The sequence below is a fragment of the Bombina bombina genome, chromosome 6 (genome assembly GCF_027579735.1).
Source record: "Bombina bombina isolate aBomBom1 chromosome 6, aBomBom1.pri, whole genome shotgun sequence".
NCBI classification, from domain to species: Eukaryota; Metazoa; Chordata; class Amphibia; order Anura; family Bombinatoridae; genus Bombina; species Bombina bombina.
In genome coordinates this window covers 742,128,509-742,153,057 of record NC_069504.1, presented here as the reverse complement: position 1 = coordinate 742,153,057, position 24,549 = coordinate 742,128,509, and the positions used below count along the sequence as shown (strand labels likewise).

The 24,549-nt window shown below is 40.5% G+C and overlaps 1 protein-coding gene across 3 annotated transcripts in view; it reads left to right on the top strand.

The window, feature by feature from the left end:
* ANK1 (ankyrin 1) overlaps positions 1 to 24,549 on the top strand; it is a 789,047-nt gene that overhangs the window by 655,106 nt on the left and 109,392 nt on the right. For all 3 annotated transcript variants that reach the window (XM_053717993.1, XM_053717995.1, XM_053717994.1), the window contains one exon: positions 4,200 to 4,346. In XM_053717993.1, coding sequence (XP_053573968.1) covers positions 4,200 to 4,346 — 147 coding nt within the window. The remainder of the gene's footprint in view (positions 1 to 4,199; positions 4,347 to 24,549) is intronic.

Below are 24,549 nucleotides of genomic sequence, written 5' to 3'. Positions count from 1 at the left end.
TGACCCATTTTAGACCTAAAATCTCTCAACAAATTCCTCAGGGTCCCGTCCTTCAAGATGGAAACCATTCGTTCCATACTTCCTTTGGTCCAAGAGGGTCAGTTCATGACGACCATAGACCTGAAGGACGCATATCTGCATGTTCCCATTCACAGGGATCATCACCAGTTCCTGAGATTCGCTTTTCTAGACAAGCACTTTCAAGTTGTTGCTCTTGCGTTTGGCCTTGCCACAGCTCCCAGAATTTTCACAAAGGTTCTGGGGGCTCTTTTGGCAGTAGTCAGGTCTCAGGGAATTGCAGTGGTGCCTTACCTGGACGACATCTTGGTTCAAGCGTGATCTTTTCAACTAGCAAACTCTCATACAGAGATCTTGTTGTCTATTCTACGTTCCTACGGGTGGAGAGTGAATTTGGAGAAGAGTTCCCTTGTTCCAGCTACGAGGGTGTGTTTCTTAGGGACCATCATAGATTCCCTATCCATGAAGATTTTTCTGACGGATGTCAGAAGGTCCAAACTTCTCACTTCATGTCTCTTTCTCTAGTCTACTGTTCGTCCATCAGTGGCTCAATGCATGGAGGTAATTGATGGTTGCTTCTATGGACATTATTCCTTTTGCTCGGTTCCATCTGAGATCTCTGCAACTATGCATGCTCAGTCAATGGAATGGAGATCATTCAGATCTATCTCAGAGGATAGAGCTGGATCCTCTAAAAAGAGACTCTCTCTCGTGGTGGATTTCACAGGATCCCATGATTCCAGAGACCCTCCTGGGTGATTATGACCAAGGACGCCAGCCTGTTAGGCTGGGGAGCAGTCTGGGGCTTGTTAAAAGCTCAGGGCCTATGGACGCGGGAGGAGTCCTCTCTTCCCATAAACATCTTAGAGTTGAGAGCAATCTTTAATGCCTTGATAACTTGGCCTCAGTTGTCTTTAGCCCGGTTTATCAGATTCCAGTCGGACATCACCTCAGTGGCTTACATCAACCACCAGGGAACTCAGAGTTCCCTTGCTATGAAGGAGGTGACTTGCATTATCCAGTGGGCTGAAGCTCATGATTGTCTCCTATCTGCCATCCACATTCCAGGAGTGGACAACTGGGAGGCGGATTTTCTGAGCAGACAGACTTTTCATCCCAGGGAGTGGGGTCTCCATCCGGAGGTGTTCACTAGGATAACCTTCAGGTGGGGGGTTCCGGAGTTGGATCTGATGGCGTCTAGCCAGAACGCCAAGCTGCCAAGTTACTGTTCAAGGTCAAGAGATCCTCAGGCCTTGAACCTTGATAGATGCTCTAACTGTTCCTTGGGATTTCGATCTGGCATACCTGTTTACTCCTTTTGCTCTCCTTCCACGAGTCATTACTCGTATCAAGCAGGAGAGAGCGTTGGTAATTCTAATAGCTCCTGCATGGCCTTGCAGGATCTGGTTTGTGGACCTGGTGAAGATGTCCTCTCTTCCACTTTGGAGGTTACCTCTGAGGAAGGACCTTTTAACTCAAGGTACTTTCCTCCATCCAAATCTAGTTTCTCTGAAGCTTACTGCTTGGAGATTGAACGCTTAGTTTTGGCTAAGCGTGGGTTTTCTGAGTCGTCATTGATACTATGCTTCAGGCTTGCAAACCAGTTACTCTGAAAATTTACTATAAGGTATGGCGCAAATACCTATATTGGTGTGAATCGAAGGGTTTCTCAAGGAGCAGGGTCATGATTCCTAGAATTTTGTCTTTTCTCCAGGAGGGTCTGGAGAAGGGCATGTCAGTCAGTTCTCTGAAGGGTCAGATTTCTGTGCTGTCTGTTCTTTTACATAAACGTCTGGCACATGTGCCAGATGTTCAATCTCTTTTTCAGGCCCTGGTCAGAATCAGGCCTGTGTTTAAACCTGTTTCTCCTCCTAGGAGCTTAAACCTTGTTCTCAAAGTTTTGCAACAGGCTCTGTTTGAGCCAATGCATTTGGTAGATATTAAGTTGTTATCTTGGAAGGTTTTGTTGCTATTTCCTCTGCTCGCAGAGTTTCTGAGCTCTCAGCTCTACAGTGTAATTCCCCTTACCTTACGGCTCATTCCACTAGGGCTGTCAACTTTTCTTGGGCTTTCAAAAATGAAGCTTCTGTGAAACAGATTTGCAAGCCAGCAACATGGTCCTCTCTGCATACTTTTTCCAAATGCTACACATTTTATACTTTTGCCTCGACTGATGCTTCTTTTTGGAGAAATGTTCTTCAAGCGGTGGTGCCTTCTGTTTAGTTCCTCCTGCATTGTTCTCCCTCCCTGTTCATTCCGTGTCCTCTAGCTTGGGTATTAATTCCCACTAGTAATTGGAATGATGTTGTGGACTCTCCATGCCATAGGAAAGAAAAGAAAATTTATGCTTACCTGATAAATGTATTTATTTCCGGGCATGGAGTCCATGACTCACCCTTAAATAAGACTTGGGGGCCCATTTATCAAAGGGCTTGCGGACCTGATCCGACACTGCGGATCAGGTCCGCAAGACCTCGCTAAATGCGGAAGTGCAGTACGCTCTCCGCATTTAACATTGCACCAGCAGCTCACAAGAGCTGCTGGTGCAACGCCGCCCCCTGCTGACTCGCGGCCAATTGGCCGCCAGCAGGGGGGTGTCAATCAACCCGATCGTATTCGATCGGGTTGATTTCCGGCGATTCCTGTCCGCCTGCTCAGAGCAGGCGGACAGGGTTATGAAGCAGCGGTCTTTAGACCGCTGCTTCATAACTTGTGTTTCTGGCAAGTCTGAAGACTCGCCAGAAACACAGCCCTTCAAGCTCCGTACGGAGCTTGATAAATGGGCCTGAGTATTTTTTGTTAAACCTCAGGCACCTCTATACCTTGTGTTATCTTCTTTTTCCAAATGATTGGGGGTTATGGGTAAGGGAAGTGGCACTTAACAGCTCTACTAGGGTGCTCTTTGCCGCCTCCTGCTGCTGGCCAGGAGTGAATATCCCACTAGTAATTGGAATGGCGTTGTGGACTCTCCATGCCTGGAAAGAAACACATTTATCAGGTAAGCATAAATTGTCTTTTTAAAAACAGTTAACCACAGCTCTGAGATCGCAATAAGGATTCTAGCATAAATTTCGCTCAGCTTGTAATATGAGCATAATTTAAACAGAGTAGAGCGCAAACAATCACAAAAACCCCCTCAAAATAGTTTGCGCTCCACTTGTAATCTAGCCCTAAATAAATGCTAGATGCAGTCAAAGAAAAGATTAACCTGAGAATATCATCTAGATGTATTTTCTAAAGTTTCATTAGTTGTTTAAATAGTGACAAAATATGTGTAAAGTTTTAGTGTCTATAAAACAAAGGGAGCTGCCATGTTGTAACTTAGGTTACCTTCTCTGCTGTGGCAAATTAGAGACCGTTATAAATAGGTCACTAGAGTGTGCAGCCAATGGCTGCGTGGAATATAACAGTGTTCTGCACCTCCATTTCTAACAGGAACTGAAAAGCTCACAATTTCAGAATATAATTACAGGAAAAGGGGACAAAATAAATAATGAAAGTATATTGTAGAGGTTGTTTATATATACGATTTATCATTTTATATTACCATCTCATTGTCCCTTTAAGCAACTTTTCGATTTACTTCTGTTATCAAGTTTTCTTTGTTATCTTGGTATCTTTTGTTGATAATCATACCTAGATAGACTTGATAGCAGTAGTGCACTACTGGGAACTAGCTGATGTTTGCTGGCTACACATATATGCGTTTTGTCATTGGTTCACTAGATTTGTTCAGATAGATCCCGTTAGTGCATTACTGTTCTGAAACCAAATTTGATTACATGTGTAACCACTTTGCAGGGAATAAACACAGTTATATGCAAGTAATAGTGTGATAAAAATGCATTCATACATTTGAATATGCCTTTAAATATGACGTTTGTACACAACAATATAGGGAATTGGAATAGGAGCCCATAATAGTTAACAAATATGTATGTTTTATATCACTCTTATTCATGCAATAGGTATTACCATACTACAGTTATAGCGTGCATTTTTTACTAATATCTTTCTTCTTGATTGCCTGACAACAATGTATGGTGATATAGATTTCTTCCCTAATATTACTGACTACAAGTAATGATAAATGTTCTTTCGCTAATTGTCTCTTTATGTTTGCGATGATTGTATGATATTTCTTTAAAACATATGCTGTTTATATATTTTGCCTCTTTTAGTGGAGGATTTATATACAGCTCTGCGTAACATCGACCGTAACGAGATTGTCAACATGCTGGAAGGGTCTGGTCGGCAAAGCAGATGTTTAAAGGGTGAGCGCAGATACACCAACAGCGATGGATCCATTTCCCCATCTCAGAGGAATGGTATGTTCCAAAGAGCCTAGTCTTCTCATTTTAAGCCCGTGGGTACAGATACAGACAGAATAACATATGACGGAGAAGTAAAATCTGTACTCTTGAGAGGACAAAGCACAGAAAATATAAATAAAGTTCTGATGGCAACATTGAGGGGTGTTCTGCTAAGTGTTTAAAGTACATGACTGTAGAAACCACCCTGGCATCAGAGGCTGTCTTTGTGGAACAACATTACAATGGATTCTATTTGACCATGACCCAGAGAGGGTTATTTCAGGGTACCTGTCCATGTTCACTTCAGTTTCACTTCAATTTCTTTGCCACAACTCCCCCCTGTATATAGGTTACTTACCATGTGTGCTCCATTTACTCTCCCATCACCAAAAGGGATATTTAGTGAGTCAGTCTCTGTGTGTGTCACTCACCCTCTCTCTCTTTCTCCCACTGCTTCACTAAGCTTCTCTGTTCACCTCTGACCTCTGACCTCCTCATGCTAATTTCCTCCTGTAAGTCAGACCTGGTGTAACCATCATCCTCTAAACCAAAGCCCACTTTTCCTGAGGCATGTATGTATCTCTGTAGCCCATCTATACATAAATACTACATAATTAAACATACATTATCGTATATATTATTTTTATGTGAGTATTTAATTCATCCACCATATTGATATTAATATAAATTTTTTTTTAAATGCATAAACTCATCCAGAAAATAAATCTTTACAAAGAATTTGATATTTCTCCAACATAGGTGTGTCCGGTCCACGGCGTCATCCTTACTTGTGGGATATTCTCTTCCCCAACAGGAAATGGCAAAGAGCCCAGCAAAGCTGGTCACATGATCCCTCCTAGGCTCCGCCTACCCCAGTCATTCTCTTTGCCGTTGTACAGGCAACATCTCCACGGAGATGGCTTAGAGTTTTTTAGTGTTTAACTGTAGTTTTTCATTATTCAATCAAGAGTTTGTTATTTTCAAATAGTGCTGGTACGTACTATTTACTCAGAAACAGAAAAGAGATGAAGAATTCTGTTTGTATGAGGAAAATGATTTTAGCAACCGTAACTAAAATCCATGGCTGTTCCACACAGGACTGTTGAGAGCAATTAACTTCAGTTGGGGGAACAGTGTGCAGTCTCTTACTGCTTGAGGTATGACACATTCTAACAAGACGATGTAATGCTGGAAGCTGTCATTTTCCCTATGGGATCCGGTAAGCCATGTTTATTACGATTGTAATAAGGGCTTCACAAGGGCTTATTTAGACTGTAGACTTTTTTTGGGCTAAATCGATTGATATTAACACTTATTTAGCCTTGAGGAATCATTTATTCTGGGTATTTTGATATAATAATATCGGCAGGCACTGTTTTAGACACCTTATTCTTTAGGGGCTTTCCCAAAGCATAGGCAGAGTCTCATTTTCGCGCCGGTGTTGCGCACTTGTTTTTGAGAGGCATGGCATGCAGTCGCATGTGAGAGGAGCTCTGATACTTATAAAAGACTTCTGAAGGCGTCATTTGGTATCGTATTCCCCTTTGGGTTTGGTTGGGTCTCAGCAAAGCAGATACCAGGGACTGTAAAGGGGTTAAAGCTTAAAACGGCTCCGGTTCCGTTATTTTAAGGGTTAAAGCTTCCAAAATTGGTGTGCAATATTTTCAAGGCTTTAAGACACTGTGGTGAAAGTTTGGTGAATTTTGAACAATTCCTTCATGTTTTTTCGCAATTGCAGTAATAAAGTGTGTTCAGTTTAAAATTTAAAGTGACAGTAACGGTTTTATTTTAAAACGTTTTTTGTACTTTCTTATCAAGTTTATGCCTGTTTAACATGTCTGAACTACCAGATAGACTGTGTTCTGAATGTGGGGAAGCCAGAATTCCTATTCATTTAAATAAATGTGATTTATGTGATAATGACAATGATGCCCAAGATGATTCCTCAAGTGAGGGGAGTAAGCATGGTACTGCATCATTCCCTCCTTCGTCTACACGAGTCTTGCCCACTCAGGAGGCCCCTAGTACATCTAGCGCGCCAATACTCCTTACTATGCAACAATTAACGGCTGTAATGGATAATTCTGTCAAAAACATTTTAGCCAAAATGAACCCTTGTCAGCGTAAGCGTGGATGCTCTGTTTTAGTTACTGAAGAGCATGACGACGCTGATATTAATATCTCTGAAGGGCCCCTAACCCAATCTGAGGGGGCCAGGGAGGTTTTGTCTGAGGGAGAAATTACTGATTTAGGGAACATTTCTCAGCAGGCTGAATCTGATGTGATTACATTTAAATTTAAATTGGAACATCTCCGCATTTTGCTTAAGGAGGTATTATCCACTCTGGATGATTGTGAAAATTTGGTCATCCCAGAGAAACTATGTAAAATGGACAAGTTCCTAGAGGTGCCGGGGCTCCCAGAAGCTTTTCCTATACCCAAGCGGGTGGCGGACATTGTTAATAAAGAATGGGAAAGGCCCGGTATTCCTTTCGTCCCTCCCCCCATATTTAAAAAATTGTTTCCTATGGTCGACCCCAGAAAGGACTTATGGCAGTCAGTCCCCAAGGTCGAGGGAGCGGTTTCTACTTTAAACAAACGCACCACTATTCCCATAGAGGATAGTTGTGCTTTCAAAGATCCTATGGATAAAAAATTAGAAGGTTTGCTTAAAAAGATGTTTGTTCAGCAGGGTTACCTTCTACAACCCATTTCATGCATTGTCCCTGTCACTACAGCCGCATATTTCTGGTTTGATGAACTGATTAAGGTGCTCGATAGTGACTCTCCTCCTTATGAGGAGATTATGGACAGAATCAATGCTCTCAAATTGGCTAATTCTTTCACTCTAGACGCCTCTTTGCAATTGGCTAAGTTAGCGGCTAAGAATTCTGGGTTTGCTATTGTGGCGCGCAGAGCGCTTTGGTTGAAATCTTGGTCGGCTGATGCGTCTTCCAAGAACAAGCTACTAAACATTCCTTTCAAGGGGAAAACGCTGTTTGGTCCTGACTTGAAAGAGATTATCTCTGATATCACTGGGGGTAAGGGCCACGCCCTTCCTCAGGATCGGCCTTTCAAGGCAAAAGATAGACCTAATTTTCGTCCCTTTCGTAAAAACGGACCAGCCCAAGGTGCTACGTCCTCTAAGCAAGAGGGTAATACTTCTCAGGCCAAGCCAGCTTGGAGACCAATGCAAGGCTGGAACAAGGGAAAGCAGGCCAAGAAACCTGCCACTGCTACCAAGACAGCATGAAATATTGGCCCCCGATCCGGGACCGGATCTGGTGGGGGGCAGACTCTCCCTCTTCGCTCAGGCTTGGGCAAGAGATGTTCTGGATCCTTGGGCGCTAGAAATAGTCTCCCAGGGTTATCTTCTGGAATTCAAAGGACTTCCCCCAAGGGGGAGGTTCCACAGGTCTCAGTTGTCTTCAGACCACATAAAAAGACAGGCGTTCTTACATTGTGTAGAAGACCTGTTAAAAATGGGAGTGATTCATCCTGTTCCATTAAGAGAACAAGGGATGGGGTTCTACTCCAATCTGTTCATAGTTCCCAAAAAAGAGGGAACGTTCAGACCAATCCTAGATCTCAAGATCTTAAACAAATTTCTCAAGGTCCCATCGTTCAAGATGGAAACCATTCGAACTATCCTTCCTTCCATCCAGGAAGGTCAATTCATGACCACGGTGGATTTAAAGGACGCGTATCTACATATTCCTATCCACAAGGAACATCATCGGTTCCTAAGGTTTGCATTCCTGGACAAACATTACCAGTTCGTGGCGCTTCCTTTCGGATTAGCCACTGCTCCAAGGATTTTCACAAAGGTACTAGGGTCCCTTCTAGCGGTGCTAAGACCAAGGGGCATTGCAGTAGTACCCTACCTGGACGACATTCTGATTCAAGCGTCGTCCTTCCCTCGAGCAAAGGCTCACACGGACATCGTCCTGGCCTTTCTCAGATCTCACGGCTGGAAAGTGAACGTGGAAAAGAGTTCTCTATCCCCGTCAACAAGGGTTCCCTTCTTGGGAACAATTATAGATTCCTCAGAAATGAGGATTTTTCTAACAGAGGCCAGAATAACAAAGCTTCTGGACTCTTGTCGGATACTTCATTCCGTTCCTCTTCCTTCCGTAGCTCAGTGCATGGAAGTGATCGGATTGATGGTAGCGGCAATGGACATAGTTCCTTTTGCGCGCATTCATCTAAGACCATTACAACTGTGCATGCTCAGTCAGTGGAATGGGGACTATACAGACTTGTCTCCAAAGATACAAGTAAATCAGAGGACCAGAGACTCACTCCGTTGGTGGCTGTCCCTGGACAACCTGTCACAAGGGATGACATTCCGCAGACCAGAGTGGGTCATTGTCACGACCGACGCCAGTCTGACGGGCTGGGGCGCGGTCTGGGGATCCCTGAAAGCTCAGGGTCTTTGGTCTCGGGAAGAATCTCTTCTACCGATAAATATTCTGGAACTGAGAGCGATATTCAATGCTCTCAAGGCTTGGCCTCAGCTAGCGAGGACCAAGTTCATACGGTTTCAATCAGACAACATGACGACTGTTGCGTACATCAACCATCAGGGGGGAACAAGGAGTTCCCTAGCGATGGAGGAAGTGACCAAGATTGTTCTATGGGCGGAGTCTCACTCCTGCCACCTGTCTGCTATCCACATCCCGGGAGTGGAAAATTGGGAAGCGGATTTTCTGAGTCGTCAGACATTGCATCCGGGGGAGTGGGAACTCCATCCGGAAATCTTTGCCCTAGTCACTCAGCTGTGGGGCATTCCAGACATGGATCTAATGGCCTCTCGTCAGAACTTCAAAGTTCCCTGTTACGGGTCCAGATCCAGGGATCCCAAGGCGGCTCTAGTGGATGCACTAGTAGCACCTTGGACCTTCAAACTAGCTTATGTGTTTCCGCCGTTTCCTCTCATTCCCAGGCTGGTAGCCAGGATCAATCAGGAGAGGGCGTCGGTGATCTTGATAGCTCCTGCGTGGCCACGCAGGACTTGGTATGCAGATCTGGTGAATATGTCATCGGCTCCACCTTGGAAGCTACCTTTGAGACGAGACCTTCTTGTTCAGGGTCCGTTCGAACATCCGAATCTGGTTTCACTCCAGCTGACTGCCTGGAGATTGAACGCTTGATTTTATCGAAGCGAGGTTTCTCAGATTCTGTTATCGATACTCTTGTTCAGGCCAGAAAGCCTGTAACTAGAAAGATTTACCACAAAATTTGGAAGAAATATATCTGTTGGTGTGAATCTAAAGGATTCCCTTGGGACAAGGTTAAGATTCCTAGGATTCTATCCTTCCTTCAAGAAGGATTGGAAAAAGGATTATCGGCAAGTTCCCTGAAGGGACAGATTTCTGCCTTGTCGGTGTTACTTCACAAAAAGCTGGCAGCTGTGCCAGATGTTCAAGCCTTTGTTCAGGCTTTGGTTAGAATTAAGCCTGTTTACAAACCTTTGACTCCCCCTTGGAGTCTCAATTTAGTTCTTTCAGTTCTTCAGGGGGTTCCGTTTGAACCCTTACATTCCGTTGATATTAAGTTGTTATCTTGGAAAGTTTTGTTTTTAGTTGCAATTTCTTCTGCTAGAAGAGTTTCAGAATTATCTGCTCTGCAGTGTTCCCCTCCTTATCTGGTGTTCCATGCAGATAAGGTGGTTTTACGTACTAAACCTGGTTTTCTTCCGAAAGTTGTTTCTAACAAAAACATTAACCAGGAGATTATCGTGCCTTCTCTGTGTCCGAAACCAGTTTCAAAGAAGGAACGTTTGTTGCACAATTTGGATGTTGTTCGCGCTCTAAAATTCTATTTAGATGCTACAAAGGATTTTAGACAAACATCTTCCTTGTTTGTTGTTTATTCAGGTAAAAGGAGAGGTCAAAAAGCAACTTCTACCTCTCTCTCTTTTTGGATTAAAAGCATCATCAGATTGGCTTACGAGACTGCCGGACGGCAGCCTCCCGAAAGAATCACAGCTCATTCCACTAGGGCTGTGGCTTCCACAAGGGCCTTCAAGAACGAGGCTTCTGTTGATCAGATATGTAGGGCAGCGACTTGGTCTTCACTGCACACTTTTACCAAATTTTACAAGTTTGATACTTTTGCTTCTTCTGAGGCTATTTTTGGGAGAAAGGTTTTGCAAGCCGTGGTGCCTTCCATTTAGGTGACCTGATTTGCTCCCTCCCTTCATCCGTGTCCTAAAGCTTTGGTATTGGTTCCCACAAGTAAGGATGACGCCGTGGACCGGACACACCTATGTTGGAGAAAACAGAATTTATGTTTACCTGATAAATTTCTTTCTCCAACGGTGTGTCCGGTCCACGGCCCGCCCTGGTTTTTTTTTTAATCAGGTCTGATAATTTATTTTCTTTAACTACAGTCACCACGGTACCATATGGTTTCTCCTATGCTAATATTCCTCCTTAACGTCGGTCGAATGACTGGGGTAGGCGGAGCCTAGGAGGGATCATGTGACCAGCTTTGCTGGGCTCTTTGCCATTTCCTGTTGGGGAAGAGAATATCCCACAAGTAAGGATGACGCCGTGGACCGGACACACCGTTGGAGAAAGAAATTTATCAGGTAAACATAAATTCTGTTTTTCAATGCATTTTTTATGAAACCTGGACAGGAAGTAAAAGCATAGAATATTTTTTTATTTAATATATAGGTCCAATCCTTATTCTTTAATATATGGGTCACTGATATATTCCCAAAGTAAAAACATAATTTATGTAAGAACTTACCTGATAAATTCATTTATTTCATAATGGCAAGATTCCATGAGCTAGTGACGTATGGGATATACATTCCTACCAGGAGGGGCGAAGTTTCACAAACCTCAAAATGCCTATAAATACACCTCCCACTACACTCACACCTTAGTTTAGTGTATAGCCAAGTAGTGAGGTGTAAAAAGGAGTAAAAAAGCATACAAAAAAGAGGAACTGGAAAAATAATATTGTGCTTTTATACAAAAAAATATAACCACCAAAAAACAGGATGGGCCTCATGGACTCTTGCCATTATGAAAGAAATTCATTTATCAAGTAAGTTCTTACATAAATTATGTTTCTTTCATGTAATTAACAAGAGTCCATGAGCTAGTGACGTATGGGATATACATTCCTACCAGGAGGGGCAAAGTTTCCCAAACCTTAAAATGCCTATAAATACACCCCTCACCACACCCACAAATCAGTTTTACAAACTTTGCCTCCAAGGGAGGTGGTGAAGTAAGTTTGTGCTAGATTCTACGTTGATATGCGCTCCGCAGCAAGTTGGAGCCCGGTTTTCCTCTCAGCGTGCAGTGAATGTCAGAGGGATGTGAAGAGAGTATTGCCTATTGAATGCAGTGATCTCCTTCTACGGGGTCTATTTCAGAAGGTTCTCTGTTATCGGTCGTAGAGATTCATCTCTTACCTCCCTTTTCAGATCGACGATATACTCTTATATTTACCATTACCTCTACTGATTCTCGTTTCAGTACTGGTTTGGCTTTCTACAAACATGTAGATGAGTGTCCTGGGGTAAGTAAGTCTTATTTTCTGTGACACTCTAAGCTATGGTTGGGCACTTTATTTATAAAGTTCTAAATATATGTATTCAAACATTTATTTGCCTTGACTCAGAATGTTCAACTTTCCTTATTTTCAGACAGTCAGTTTCATATTTGGGATTATGCATTGAATTATCATATTTTTCTTACCTCAAAAATTTGACTTTTTTCCCTGTGGGCTGTTAGGCTCGCGGGGGCTGAAAATGCTTCATTTTATTGCGTCATTCTTGGCGCAGACTTTTTTGGCGCAAAAATTCTTTTCCGTTTCCGGCGTCATACGTGTCGCCGGAAGTTGCGTCATTTTTTGACGTTATTTTGCGCCAAAAATGTCGGCGTTCCGGATGTGGCGTCATTTTTGGCGCCAAAAGCATTTAGGCGCCAAATAATGTGGGCGTCTTATTTGGCGCTAAAAAATATGGGCGTCGCTTTTGTCTCCACATTATTTCAGTCTCATTTTTCATTTGCTTCTGGTTGCTAGAAGCTTGATATTTGGCATTCTTTCCCATTCCTGAAACTGTCTTATAAGGAATTTGATCTATTTTGCTTTATATGTTGTTTTTTCTCTTACATATTGCAAGATGTCTCACGTTGCATCTGAGCCAGAAGATACTACAGGAAAATCACTGCCTGCTGGATCTACCAAAGCTAAGTGTATCTGCTGTAAACTTTTGGTAGCTATTCCTCCAGCTGTTGTTTGTAATAATTGTCATGACAAACTTGTTAAAGCAGATAATATTTCCTTTAGTAATGTACCATTGCCTGTTGCAGTTCCCTCAACATCTAAGGTGCAGAATGTTCCTGATAACATAAGAGATTTTGTTTCTGAATCCATAAAGAAGGCTTTGTCTGTTATTTCTCCTTCTAGTAAACGTAAAAAGTCTTTTAAATCTTCTCTCTCTACAGATGAATTTTTAAATGAACACCATCATTCTGATTCTTTGGACTCTTCTGGTTCAGAGGATTCTATCTCAGAGATTGATGCTGATAAATCTTCATATTTATTTAAGATGGAATTTATTCGCTCTTTACTTAAAGAAGTACTAATTGCTTTAGAAATAGAGGATTCTAGTCCTCTTGATACTAATTCTATACGTTTGGATAAGGTTTTTAAAGCTCCTGCAGTTATTCCAGAAGTTTTTCCTGTTCCTAATGCTATTTCTGCAGTAATTTCCAAAGAATGGAATAAATTGGGTAATTCATTTACTCCTTCTAAACGTTTTAAGCAATTATATCCTGTTCCGCCTGACAGGTTAGAATTTTGGGACAAAATCCCTAAAGTTGATGGGGCTATTTCTACCCTTGCTAAACGTACTACCATTCCTACGTCAGATGGTACCTCGTTTAAGGATCCTTTAGATAGAAAAATTGAATCTTTTCTAAGAAAAGCTTATCTGTGTTCAGGTAATCTTCTTAGACCTGCTATATCATTGGCTGATGTTGCTGCAGCTTCAACTTTTTGGTTGGAAACTCTAGCGCAACAAGTAACAAATCGTGATTCTCATGATATTATTATTCTTCTCCAGCATGCTAATAATTTTATCTGTGATGCCATTTTTGATATTATTAGAGTTGATATTAGGTTTATGTCTCTGGCTATCTTAGCCAGAAGAGCTTTATGGCTTAAGACTTGGAATGCTGATATGGCTTCTAAATCAACTCTACTTTCCATTTCTTTCCAGGGAAACAAATTATTTGGTTCTCAGTTGGATTCTATTATTTCAACTGTTACTGGTGGGAAAGGAACTTTTTTACCACAGGATAAAAAATCTAAAGGTAAAAACAGGGCTAACAATCGTTTTCGTTCCTTTCGTTTCAACAAAGAACAAAAGCCTGATCCTTCGTCCTCAGGAGCAGTTTCAGTTTGGAAACCATCTCCAGTCTGGAATAAATCCAAGCCTGCTAGAAAGGCAAAGCCTGCTTCTAAGTTCACATGAAGGTACGGCCCTCATTCCAGTTCAGCTGGTAGGGGGCAGGTTACGTTTTTTCAAAGAAATTTGGATCAATTCTGTTCACAATCTTTGGATTCAGAACATTGTTTCAGAAGGGTACAGAATTGGTTTCAAGATGAGACCTCCTGCAAAGAGATTTTTTCTTTCCCGTGTCCCAGTAAATCCAGTGAAAGCTCAAGCATTTCTGAATTGTGTTTCAGATCTAGAGTTGGCTGGAGTAATTATGCCAGTTCCAGTTCCGGAACAGGGGATGGGGTTTTATTCAAATCTCTTCATTGTACCAAAGAAGGAGAATTCCTTCAGACCAGTTCTGGATCTAAAATTATTGAATCGTTATGTAAGGATACCAACGTTCAAGATGGTAACTGTAAGGACTATATTGCCTTTTGTTCAGCAAGGGAATTATATGTCCACAATAGATTTACAGGATGCATATCTGCATATTCCGATTCATCCAGATCATTATCAGTTCCTGAGATTCTCTTTTCTAGACAAGCATTACCAATTTGTGGCTCTACCGTTTGGCCTTGCTACAGCTCCAAGAATTTTCACAAAGATTCTCGGTGCCCTTCTGTCTGTAATCAGAGAACAGGGTATTGTGGTATTTCCTTATTTGGACGATATCTTGGTACTTGCTCAGTCTTTACATTTAGCAGAGTCTCATACGAATCGACTTGTGTTGTTTCTTCAAGATCATGGTTGGAGGATCAATTTACCAAAAAGTTCTTTGATTCCTCAAACAAGGGTAACCTTTCTGGGTTTCCAGATAGATTCAGTGTCCATGACTCTGTCTTTAACAGACAAGAGACGTCTAAAATTGATTACAGCTTGTCGAAACCTTCAGTCTCAATCATTCCCTTCGGTAGCCTTATGCATGGAAATTCTAGGTCTTATGACTGCTGCATCGGACGCGATCCCCTTTGCTCGTTTTCACATGCGACCTCTTCAGCTCTGTATGCTGAACCAATGGTGCAGGGATTACACGAAGATATATCAATTAATATCTTTAAAACCGATTGTTCGACACTCTCTAACGTGGTGGACAGATCACCATCGTTTAATTCAGGGGGCTTCTTTTGTTCTTCCGACCTGGACTGTAATTTCAACAGATGCAAGTCTCACAGGTTGGGGAGCTGTGTGGGGATCTCTGACGGCACAAGGAGTTTGGGAATCTCAGGAGGTGAGATTACCGATCAATATTTTGGAACTCCGTGCAATTTTCAGAGCTCTTCAGTTTTGGCCTCTTCTGAAGAGAGAATCGTTCATTTGTTTTCAGACAGACAATGTCACAACTGTGGCATACATCAATCATCAAGGAGGGACTCACAGTCCTCTGGCTATGAAAGAAGTATCTCGAATTTTGGTTTGGGCGGAATCCAGCTCCTGTCTAATCTCTGCGGTTCATATCCCAGGTGTAGACAATTGGGAAGCGGATTATCTCAGTCGCCAAACGTTGCATCCGGGCGAATGGTCTCTTCACCCAGAGGTATTTCTTCAGATTGTTCAAATGTGGGGGCTCCCAGAGATAGATCTGATGGCCTCTCATCTAAACAAGAAATTTCCCAGGTATCTGTCCAGATCCCGGGATCCTCAGGCGGAGGCAGTGGATGCATTATCACTTCCTTGGAAGTATCATCCTGCCTATATCTTTCCACCTCTAGTTCTTCTTCCAAGAGTAATCTCCAAGATTCTGAGGGAATGCTCGTTTGTTCTGCTAATAGCTCCGGCATGGCCTCACAGGTTTTGGTATGCGGATCTTGTCCGGATGGCATCTTGCCAACCATGGACTCTTCCGTTAAGACCAGACCTTCTGTCGCAAGGTCCTTTTTTCCATCCGGATCTGAAATCCTTAAATTTAAAGGTATGGAGATTGAACGCTTGATTCTTGGTCAAAGAGGTTTCTCTGACTCCGTGATTAATACTATGTTACAGGCTCGTAAATCTGTATCTCGAGAGATATATTATAGAGTCTGGAAGACTTATATTTCTTGGTGTCTTTCTCATCATTTTTCTTGGCATTCTTTTAGAATACCGAGAATTTTACAGTTTCTTCAGGATGGTTTAGATAAGGGTTTGTCCGCAAGTTCTTTGAAAGGACAAATCTCCGCTCTTTCTGTTCTTTTTCACAGAAAGATTGCTATTCTTCCTGATATTCATTGTTTTGTACAAGCTTTGGTTCGTATAAAACCTGTCATTAAGTCAATTTCTCCTCCTTGGAGTTTGAATTTGGTTCTGGGAGCTCTTCAAGCTCCTCCGTTTGAACCTATGCATTCATTGGACATTAAATTACTTTCTTGGAAAGTTTTGTTCCTTTTGGCCATCTCTTCTGCTAGAAGAGTTTCTGAATTATCTGCTCTTTCTTGTGAGTCTCCTTTTCTGATTTTTCATCAGGATAAGGCGGTGTTGCGAACTTCTTTTGAATTTTTACCTAAAGTTGTGAATTCCAACAACATTAGTAGAGAAATTGTGGTTCCTTCATTATGTCCTAATCCTAAGAATTCTAAGGAGAAATCGTTGCATTCTTTGGATGTTGTTAGAGCTTTGAAATATTATGTTGAAGCTACGAAATCTTTCCGTAAGACTTCTAGTCTATTTGTTATCTTTTCCGGTTCTAGGAAAGGCCAGAAAGCTTCTGCCATTTCTTTGGCATCTTGGTTAAAATCTTTAATTCATCTTGCCTATGTTGAGTCGGGTAAAATTCCGCCTCAGAGAATTACAGCTCATTCTACTAGGTCAGTATTTACTTCCTGGGCGTTTAGGAATGAAGCTTCGGTTGACCAGATCTGCAAAGCAGCAACTTGGTCCTCTTTGCATACTTTTACTAAATTCTACCATTTTGATGTATTTTCTTCTTCTGAAGCAGTTTTTGGTAGAAAAGTTCTTCAGGCAGCGGTTTCAGTTTGAATCTTCTGCTTATGTTTTTCGTTAAACTTTATTTTGGGTGTGGATTATTTTCAGCAGGAATTGGCTGTCTTTATTTTATCCCTCCCTCTCTAGTGACTCTTGTGTGGAAAGATCCACATCTTGGGTAGTCATTATCCCATACGTCACTAGCTCATGGACTCTTGTTAATTACATGAAAGAAAACATAATTTATGTAAGAACTTACCTGATAAATTCATTTCTTTCATATTAACAAGAGTCCATGAGGCCCACCCTTTTTTGTGGTGGTTATGATTTTTTTGTATAAAGCACAATTATTCCAATTCCTTATTTTATATGCTTCGCACTTTTTTTCTTATCACCCCACTTCTTGGCTATTCGTTAAACTGATTTGTGGGTGTGGTGAGGGGTGTATTTATAGGCATTTTAAGGTTTGGGAAACTTTGCCCCTCCTGGTAGGAATGTATATCCCATACGTCACTAGCTCATGGACTCTTGTTAATATGAAAGAAATGAATTTATCAGGTAAGTTCTTACATAAATTATGTTTTTCTTTCATGTAAATGGAAAGAGTCCATGAGCTAGTGACGTATGTGATAAAATACCCAAGATGTGGAAGTCCACAGAAGAGTCACTAGAGAGGGAGGGATCAAATAAAAACAGCTATTTCCGCTGAGAAATTAAATCCAAACAAAAAAATAGGTTTCTCTTATAAAGTTCTAAAAAAAAAACCTTAAAATATAAACAGAAGAATCAGACTGAGACAGCTGCTTGAAGAACTTTTCTAACAAAGACTTCTTCAGAAAAAGCAAATACATAGAAATGGTAAAATTTTGTAAATGTATGCAAAGAAGACCAAGTTGCTGCTTTGCAAATCTGATAAACTGAAGCTTCATTCTTAAAAGTCCAAGAAGTGGCAACTGATCTAGTAGAATTCTCTGAGGTGGAGACTGCCCCACCACTAAGTAAGCCTTGTGAATCAAAAGCTTTAACCAAGATGCCAAAGAAATGGCAGAGGCTTTCTGACCTTTCCTAGAACCAGAAAAGACAACAAATAGACTAGAAGTCTTCCTGAAATCTTTAGCTGCCTCAACATAGTATTTCAAAGCTCTTACCACATCCAAAGAATGTAACGATTTCTCAAGAGAATTCTTAGGATTCGGACACAAGGAAGGAACAACAGTTTCCTTACTAATGTTGTTAGAATTCACAACCTTAGGAAGAAATTGAAACGAAGTCCGCAAAACAGCTTTATCCTGATAGAAAATCAGAAAAAGAGACTCACAAGAGAGAGCAGACAATTCAGAAACTCTTCTAGCAGAAGAGATAGCCAAAAGGAACAATACTTTCCAAGAAAGTAGTTTAATATCCACAGAATGCATAGGCTCAAAAGGAGAAGCCTGCAAAACCTTCAAAACCAAATTAAGACTCCAAGGAGGAGAAATAGATTTAATAACAGGTTTGATAAGGACCAAAGCCTGAACAAAACAGTGAATATCAGGAAGTTTAGCAATCTTTCTATGAAATAAAACAGAAAGAGCAGAGATTTGTCCCTTCAAAGTACTTGCAGACAAACCTTTATCCAAATCGTCCTGAAGAAACTGTAAAATTCTAGGAATTCTAAAAGAATGCCAAAAGAATTTATAAGAAGGACATCATGAAATATAGGTTTTCCAAACCCGATAATAAATCTTCCTTGAAACAGACTTAAAAGCCTGCAACATAGTATTAATCACTGAGTCAGAGAAACCTCTATGACTAAGTACTAAGCATTCAATTTCCATACCTTCAAATTTAGCAATTTGAGATCCTGATGGAAAAACGGCCCATGAGACAGAAGGTCTGGCCTTAAAGGAAGTGGCCAAGGTTGACAACTGGACATCCGGACAAGATCTGCATACCAAAACCTGTGAGACCATGCTGGTGCTATCAGAAACACATGCGATTGTTCTATTATGATCTTGGAGTTAACCCTTGGAAGAAGAACTAGAGGCAGAAAAATATAAGCAAGTTGGTAAGACCAAGGAACTGCTAATGCATCCACCATCTCCGTCTGAGGATCCCTGGACCTGGAAAGATATCTGGGAAGTTTCTTGTTTAGATGGGAAGCCATCAGATCTATTTCTGGAAGACCCCACATCTGTACAATCTGAAAAAACACATCTGGATGGAGAGACCACTCCCCCAGATGTAAAGTCTGACAGCTGAGATAATCCGCTTCCCAATTGTCTACACCTGGGATATGAATCGCAGAAATTAGACAAGAGTAGGATTCCGCCCAAGAAATGATCTGTGATACTTATTTCATTGCTAAAGTTCTGCGAGTCCCACTCTGATGATTGACACAGTTGTGATATTGTCTGTCTGAAAGCAAATGAAAAGTTCTCTCTTTAATAGAGGCCAAGCCTGAAGAGCCCTCAAAATAGCACAGAGATCTAAGAAATTGATTGGTAACCTTTCCTCTAGAGGATTCCAAACCCCTTGTGCTGTCAGAGACCCCAGACAGCTCCCCAACCTGAAAGACTTGCATCAGTTGAGACTACAGTCCAGGAAGGAAGAACAAAAGAGGCCCCTTGAACAATACGATGATGGTCTAACCACCAAGTCAGAGAGAGTAGAATGCTGGGATTTAAGAATATCAATTGTGATATCTGAGTAGAATCCCTGTACCATTGATTCAGCATGCAAAGCTGCAGAGGTCTCATATGAAAACGAGCAAAGGGGATCGCGTCCGATGCTGCAGTCATGAGACCTAAAACTTCCATGCACATAGCCGTTGAAGGGAATGATTGAGACTGAAGGTTTTGACAGGCTGAAACCAATTTAATTTGTCTCTTGTCTGTTAAAGACAGAGTCATGGATACTGAATCTATCTGGAAACCTAAAACGGTGACCCTTGTCTAAGGAATCAAGAAACTCTTTGGTGAATTGATCCTCCAACCATGTCTTTGAAGAAACAACACTAGTTGATTCGTGTGAGATTCTGCTAAATGAAAAGACTGAGCCAGTACCAAGATATCGTCCAAATAAGGAAACACTGCAATACCTTCTGTCCGATTACAGATAGAAGGGCACAGAAAACCTTCAAAAAGATTCTTGGAGCTGTTGCTAGGCCAAATGGAAGAGCAACAAATTGGTAATGCTTGTCTAGAAAAGAGAATCTCAGAAACCGATAGTGATCTGGATGAATCAGAATGTGAAGATAAGCGTCCTGTAAGTCTATTGTGGACATGTAATGACCTTGCCGAACAAAAGGCAGAATAGTCCTTATAGTCACCATCTTGAAAGTTTGGACCCTTACAAAACGATTCAAAAACTTCAGATCCAGAACTGGTCTGAATTAATTTTCTTTCTTTGGGACAATGAATAGATTTGAATAAAAATCCAGACCCTGTTCCTGAAGTGGAACTGGTATAATCACGTCTGAAAGCTCCATATCTGAAACACACTTCAGAAAAACCTGAGCTTTCACAGGATTTGTTGGAACGTGAGAGAGAGAATCTTCTCACAGGAGGTCTTATTCTGAAACCTATTTGATACCCTTGAGAGACAATGCTCTGAATACACTGATTCTGAATAGAATCTGCCCAAATGTTTTGAAATAATTTCAATCTGCCCCCTACAAGTTGAACTGGATTGAGGGCCGCACCTTCATGCAGTCTTGGGGGCTGACTTTGGTTTCTTGTAAGGCTTGGATTTATTCCAACTTGAAGATGGCTTCCAATTGGAACCAGAGTCCTTAGGAGAAGGAGTGGTTTTCTGTTCTCTGTTCTGACGAAAGAAACGAAAACAAATAGAAGCTTTAGATTTACCCTTAGATTTTTTTATCTTGGGGTAAAAAAACTCCCTTCCCCCCAGTGATAGTGGAAATATATAGAATCCTTCTGAGAACCAAATAAATTATTACCATGGAAAGATAGAGATAGTAATCTAGATTTAGATACCATGTCAGCATTCCATGATTTAAACCATAAAGCTCTTCTAGCTAAAATAGCTAAAGACAGAGATTTCAAATCAATCTTGATATCATCAAAAATAGCATCACAGATAAAATGATTAGCATGTTGAAGCAAACGAACAATGCTAGACAAATCAGGATCTGCTTCCTGTTGTGCTAAGCTATCCAACCAAAAAGTTAAAGCAGTCGCAACATCAGCCATAGAAATGGCAGGCCTGAGAATATAAAAAGAATGCAAATAAGCTTTCCTCAGATAAGATCTTCCTATCTAAAGGATCCTTAAAAGAAGTACTATCTTCAATAGGAATAGTAGAACGTCTGGCAAGAGTAGAAATAGCCCCATCAACCTTAGGGACTTTTTCCCAAAACTAAAAATTAGCCACTGGTAAAGGATATAACTTCTTAAACCTAGACTAAGGATTAAAAGAAGCACCAGGTTTAGACTATTCCTTAGCAATCACATCAGAAACCGCATCTGGGACAGGAAAAACCTTAGGAGTAATCATAGGAGGTTTAAAAACAGAATTTAAACGTTTACTGGTTTTGTTATCAAGAAGACCAGACGACTCCTCAATACCCAAAGTAACCGATACTTCTTTCAACAAAGACCGAATATATTCAATCTTAAAAAGATAAGAAGATTGATCAATTTAAATATCTGAAGTAGGATCTTCTGAACCAGAGAGATCATCTTCAGAGGAGGATATTTCAGTATGTTGTCGGTCATTACAAATTTCATCAGTTTTATGAGAAATTTTAAAAGACTTTTTAGGTTTATTAGAAGGTGGAATAGCAGACATAACCTTCTGTATAGCATCAGCAATATAATTTTTCATATCAACAGGGATATCATGTACATTGGATGTTGAGGGAACAACAGACGCTGTACTAGTACTAATAGAAACGTTATCGGCATGCAAAAGCTTATAATGACAACTGTTACATAATATAGCCGGAGATATAATCTCAGCTTGTTTACAACACATACACTTAGCTTTGTTAGGACTGTGTTCTTGCAGCATGGTTCCTACAGTAGCTTCTGAGACACGATCAGACTGAGACATTTTGCAAAATGTAAAATAAAAAATAAAATTTAAACAAAATATTCAATTTCCTCATATAGCAGTTTCTGGAATGGGAAAAAATGCATATGCTTAATAGGCAGAAAAGCAAACAGCATAGCCCTCTAGAATATAAAGATTGCAGGGAGCATAAAGGAAGTGGGGTAATATAACTGAAAAATATTTGGTGCCAAGTATGACGCACGACGCAAAGGGAAGTGAACATTTTTTGGCACCAACCAACATCCGGAAATGACGCAACTTGCGTCATAACAAGCACGACTTCGGGCCAAACAACCTAACGTCAATAAAGACGCAGAAAATGACGAAACTTGCGACACTATAGACGCAAATTCGTGCCAAAAATTACGCAATAAATAACAGCATTTGGCACTCTCGCGAGTCTAGATTTGCCCACAAAATTTAAGGAAAATCAAGTGAAATTGGGGAAAAAAAAGATTAAACCCCAGGTAAGAAAATATAAAAAAATAACTTCCTAAAACTTGATTCCCATACTGAAACTGTTCGACTGCAAAGGGAAATACGCATAGACCTGACTCACGGCAAATATAAGTAAATACATATATTTAAAATGTTATATTAATACATAAAACGTCAAACATAGCTCAGAGTGTCTTAAACAATGATACATACTTACCGAAAGACACCCATCCACATATAGCAGACAGCCAAACCAGTACTGAAAACTATCAGCAGAAGTAATGGTATAAGAGTATATCATCGAGCTGAAAAGGGAGGTAGGAGATGAATCCCTACGACTGATAACAGTGAACCCTTGAAAAGCGATACTCTCTTCACATCCCTCTGACAAACACTGTACTCTGAGAAGAATTGTGCTTCAAAAAGCTTAGACGCGCTTATCATAGAAGAAATCAAGCACAAACTTACTTCACCACCTCCACAGGAGGCACAGTTTGTAAAACTGAGGAATGAGTGTGGTGGGGAGGTGTATTTATAGGCATTTTGAGGTTTGGGAAACTTTGCCCCTCCTGGTAGGACTGTATATCCCATACGTCACTAGCTCATGGACTCTTGCCACTTACATGAAAGAAAAGTATACTAAAGTCACAATAATTGAAGATACTAATACTTTATTTTTATTCATTCTAAGGTGCAACATTTAAAGGGACAGTAAACAATACTGGCTAGATTACATGTGGAGCGCTAATTTATCATGCCCAATAAATAACCAGCCATTACAAGTGGCTGGTTAATGCTACCACAGGCTCGCGGTAGCAATTAGCTCTCCGAATATTAACCAGAGATCAGATCACTGGTTAATTTTCAAAATTTCCCCTAATGGCCCCCAAATTTAAGTGTAGTGATGGTTTTAATTACAAAAAATGTAGCTTTTTTTATTTTTAATAACTGCACAAAGCAGTGTGCTTCCATGCAATGCGAACGCAAGGTCGCATTTGCATTTTGCTTTACTTTTAATACCAGCACACATTTTCTGTGCGCTGATATTACTGAGTGGAGCGCAAATATCGCACTCGCAAAAGTGCAATTTTGCGCTCCACTCGTAATCTGTCCCTAAATAAATGCTAGATAAAATGATGCATACAAAGAAAAAAAAAGTCTGTGAATAATATGCAGATGTATTTTTTAAAGTTTCATTAGTTGTTTAAATAGTGACAAAATAAGTGTAAAGTTTTAATGTCTATAAAACAATAGGAGCAGGAGCAGCCATGTTGTAACTTAGGTTAATTTCTCTGATGTGACAAATTAGAGACAGTTATACAAGTCACTTGAGTGTGCTGTGTGGAATATAACAGTGTTCTGAACTTTGTTCCGCACTTCCATTTTGTAACAGGAACTAAAATGCTCAAAACATCAGAATGGAATTACAGGAAAGGGGGCCAAATTAAATAATGAAAGTATATTGTAGGGTTTTTTTTATATATATGATTTATCATTGTGTATTACCATCTGTGTTTAATGTCCCTTTAAGTGTGAATCTTTCTTTTTCTTAAAAATCAGTTGAGCAACCCTGTGAAGGACTCTGTATGTCTAGCTTGATATTACGTATGCATGTTTATTAATGTTAGTTGTCTATAATTCTGTGTCAGTCTAACAATGCATGTCTATACCTGTGATTTGTTATGTGCAATCTTTTTCCTGTGGCCTTGTGTTGTGTTTGTAGCTTGTGATTTTGTATATCCCCGTGTGAGCTATATGCTTGTACCTATAAACATTCGTTTTGCATGGATCAAAATTTGCATTCCTGTGTGTTTTTTTGTTGTCTTTATTTGAATATATCTGTGTTTAATTGTGTTACTGTTTGAGTCTTTTTATAGCATGCGTGTGCTATGTTGTGATCTGCCTCTGTTTCTCTGTGGCAAACTCTATAAATTTGAGATATCAAAACCTACACACCTCAAATGTGATTTTTTTTTTTCTTTTCATTTCATCCTTTAAAGGTTATTGCCAACCACAACTTGGCAATTGCTGACACTGCCACACTAGCATAGATTTTGTCCTTGATTCCAATCTTAGTGATAAGGGCCTTTTTTCCAATGTCACAGATAATTTAAGCTAGTATTCCAAACCACCGTCTATGCAATTAATTAATACCATTAGTATATTTGTTGTTAAACACTACACCATTTTTTTCAATTTATTTTTTTAATAATTTCCTTTTTGTGTGTGTGAGTTACAATCCAATTGCTATCATTTAGTAACACTAAGTAATAGCAGTTTTTATGGTTGATCCGAATGACAAACCTGATATGGTTTTTGACTCAGATGTTAAAAAATCCTAGCTGCACTGGCCAC